This window comes from Cucurbita moschata, unplaced genomic scaffold (genome assembly GCF_002738365.1).
Source record: "Cucurbita moschata cultivar Rifu unplaced genomic scaffold, Cmos_1.0 Cmo_Scf00002, whole genome shotgun sequence".
Classification (NCBI taxonomy): Eukaryota; Viridiplantae; Streptophyta; class Magnoliopsida; order Cucurbitales; family Cucurbitaceae; genus Cucurbita; species Cucurbita moschata.
In genome coordinates, this window is record NW_019268518.1 from 2,356,037 (window position 1) to 2,358,814 (window position 2,778).

General features: G+C 34.7%; 1 protein-coding gene across 3 annotated transcripts in view; it reads right to left on the reverse strand.

The window, feature by feature from the left end:
- LOC111463215 (phosphoglucomutase, cytoplasmic-like) overlaps window positions 1–2,778 on the reverse strand; it is a 14,365-nt gene that overhangs the window by 7,182 nt on the left and 4,405 nt on the right. For all 3 annotated transcript variants that reach the window (XM_023107087.1, XM_023107080.1, XM_023107093.1), the window contains 8 exons: window positions 2,486–2,599; window positions 2,326–2,388; window positions 1,758–1,877; window positions 1,587–1,687; window positions 1,003–1,062; window positions 793–892; window positions 539–696; window positions 354–449 (listed from right to left, as the gene is read on the reverse strand). In XM_023107087.1, coding sequence (XP_022962855.1) covers window positions 354–449; window positions 539–696; window positions 793–892; window positions 1,003–1,062; window positions 1,587–1,687; window positions 1,758–1,877; window positions 2,326–2,388; window positions 2,486–2,599 — 812 coding nt within the window. The remainder of the gene's footprint in view (window positions 1–353; window positions 450–538; window positions 697–792; window positions 893–1,002; window positions 1,063–1,586; window positions 1,688–1,757; window positions 1,878–2,325; window positions 2,389–2,485; window positions 2,600–2,778) is intronic.

Below are 2,778 nucleotides of genomic sequence, written 5' to 3' on the forward strand. Positions count from 1 at the left end.
TTTTTTTTTTTTTTTTTTTTTTTTTTTTTTTTTTTTTTTTTTTTTGGCATGTTCTTAACATTTCTTCAAACTCACTTGAATTCTTAGCTATATTTCTTTTTTTAAAAAAATTAAAACTACTTTTGTTTTAGTTTTTCAAAACCTGACCATGCTTTTGGGATGTTTTTTTAACCATTTTCAAATTTTGGCTTAGATTTGAAAATGGTCTCGCGAAATAGATTGCAAAACAAGGTAGAAGCTTACAGAATGCAACATAAAGGGATCTCGCCAAAGATGGGGCACGGAAACAAAGGCAGAATAGTAGCTAAGGAGACTTGGGAGTGTAATAAAAGTTGAGCAACAGAAAGTAGCACCTGGCGACACCCTTCAAACCAGCAGAGAAGTATGGAATAGCTTCAACAGCATTAGCAGCAATAATGGCAACAGAGTCTGAAGGAGTGACAAAAAATCTGAAAAAGTACAATAAAAATATAAAGAATAATTGAAAAGAAAATGCTATTACTTATCGGAATAAATTAATTAGGCAATGCGACACTACCTTTTACCAAGGACCATATTGCGATCTGCATCACCATCAGCAGCAGCACCAAATTCTGGAGGTTCTTGTCCAGAGCTTGATTTACCCAATCCCATACGAGCAACCAATTCCTTGGCATAAGTCAAATTGGGGTCAGGATGACCTCCTCCAAAGTCCTCCTGTTATATAGGTCAAAAATAATATAGAAAAGAAAAAAATGAGATTTAAGTAATGATCACTTACGGAAAGCCAAAATACATTCCAAAGAGAATGACCTTTGGTACGCAGTTCAATAATGAGCTTTCTTGTGCACCAAGCTCTTCCATAAAAATACGTTTTGCATAAGCTCCAGCGACGCCATGTAGAGCATCATAACTTCAAAAGGTATGAGTTGATCTTAGTATTTAAGACCACAACATTTGAGATTACACATATAAGGAGGCTACTGTTCCTCTGAGAAGGGTCCTCTGTGGGGCTCTACATACCAGAATGAGAACTTGGGGGAGGATTGAAGCTTGCGGATAGATTCAAAATCAAATATTGACCTGTTAAATTGAGAAATCCAGCGTTAAGAGAAATGAAACAAATTGAACGCAAAAGACTATCAAAGAGATTAAGACCCCCAACAATAGAAGCTTACAAATGCAATTATCAAACATCCAAACAAGAAATACCATAGAAAGGTCAACACCATGAGACACTTTCTGAAGTATACCTTCTAGACCGGATGAAGTTGTTGACCTCTTTACTCCTTACATAAGAAAGTTTCAAGGGGAAAAACATTTAAAAAACCATCTAGTTGTGAGCAAAGTCCATATTTTGAAGAAGAAAAAATAAACACACTATCTCAGATTGACAAGCTAAAAAATGATACTAGTTGACTAGTGAGTGCGGGTTCAATAGTATTTTGAACTGAAGGTACCTGTAACAGTAAAGTAATCACAAACACCTTCATCAAGAAGTAAAGACACACAACAACAAAAGAAAAAAAAAATGGAGGGAGAAATAGCAATAAATAATGATTTGACATGTAATCATGAAGATAATAATATTGAGCAACAAAGCTTACTTCATCAGCTTCACATAGTCACTGGCTGAATCAAAAACCTCAACATCAAATTGTCCTTCAGGTCCGCAAAAGTTAGAAACACCTATTGCAGAAATGTCCACCTAAGACAGGCAACAAGAATTGAGTTTGGAGTATATAGAAGTTTTAATATGAGAGGGAGTGGGAAAGTACGTTGGGTAGATCTTCAGCAATTAAGTACTCCTTTATTGACTTTGTGTTTTCGTAGATCTTATCAGTAATTCCCTCCGGAGCAGGGCCACCATTTTCCATGTTGTATTTAATGCCGAAATCCTGCAAAGGTTTTTTACTCAAAATAAATACAGTATAACAAATAATAAGGTATTTAGATAATAGTAACAATTCTATGTCATCTAGATATTCCAATAGATCTTTTAGTGCATGCTAACTCTTCATGTACTTTTCAGAGTTACCGCATGCACTTAGGCAGGCAAGTACAGAAGGCATAGGAATGCAATTCTTTAGTTCTTAAATCCTTCTGAAGGAGTGCACAGCTTACGATGACCAAAAAGAATACAACCAACTCCTGGGCAATTTTTTTATTAAGCTTCCTATCTAATATATGAGAAAGGCCATTCATTTACAGGTATTGCTACCTTTTCCCCCTTTAAGAAACAAAAGTATTAAAAAATTGCAAGATATCGCCCGATATATATTCACTTGATTTAGGAACATTACTCAGAATGGAGAAAAGATAAAGTAGCAAATAGATGATAACGACCTCATGGGGACCTCCTGGATTGTGACTTGCAGTCAAAATAAATGCTCCTGATGCTCTGGATCCCTGGTACGAAAGGCTACTTTTATGACTATCATTACTAAAAAATATTATCATCATGATGCAGGAATTGTAGCTTATGTATAAAAGTAAATTCACTCACATCAACCCCGGCTCTTTCACGTATAACAGCAGACACAGCAGGAGTTGATAGCAAGCCATTTTGACCAACCCAAATACGGCGTACCCCATTTGCTGCAGCCATCTTGATTATAATCTGTCATTAAAACATGAGAATATAAAACGTGAGTTCCATGACATCAATTAGGTAACACATGAAATGTAAAGTGGAAAAACTAAAAAAAGTTTTGAACATGATTCTAAAAATAGACTTCCATTAACAAAATGTAAAAAAAAAAAAAAAAAAAAAAAAAAAAAAAAAAAAAAAAAAAAAAA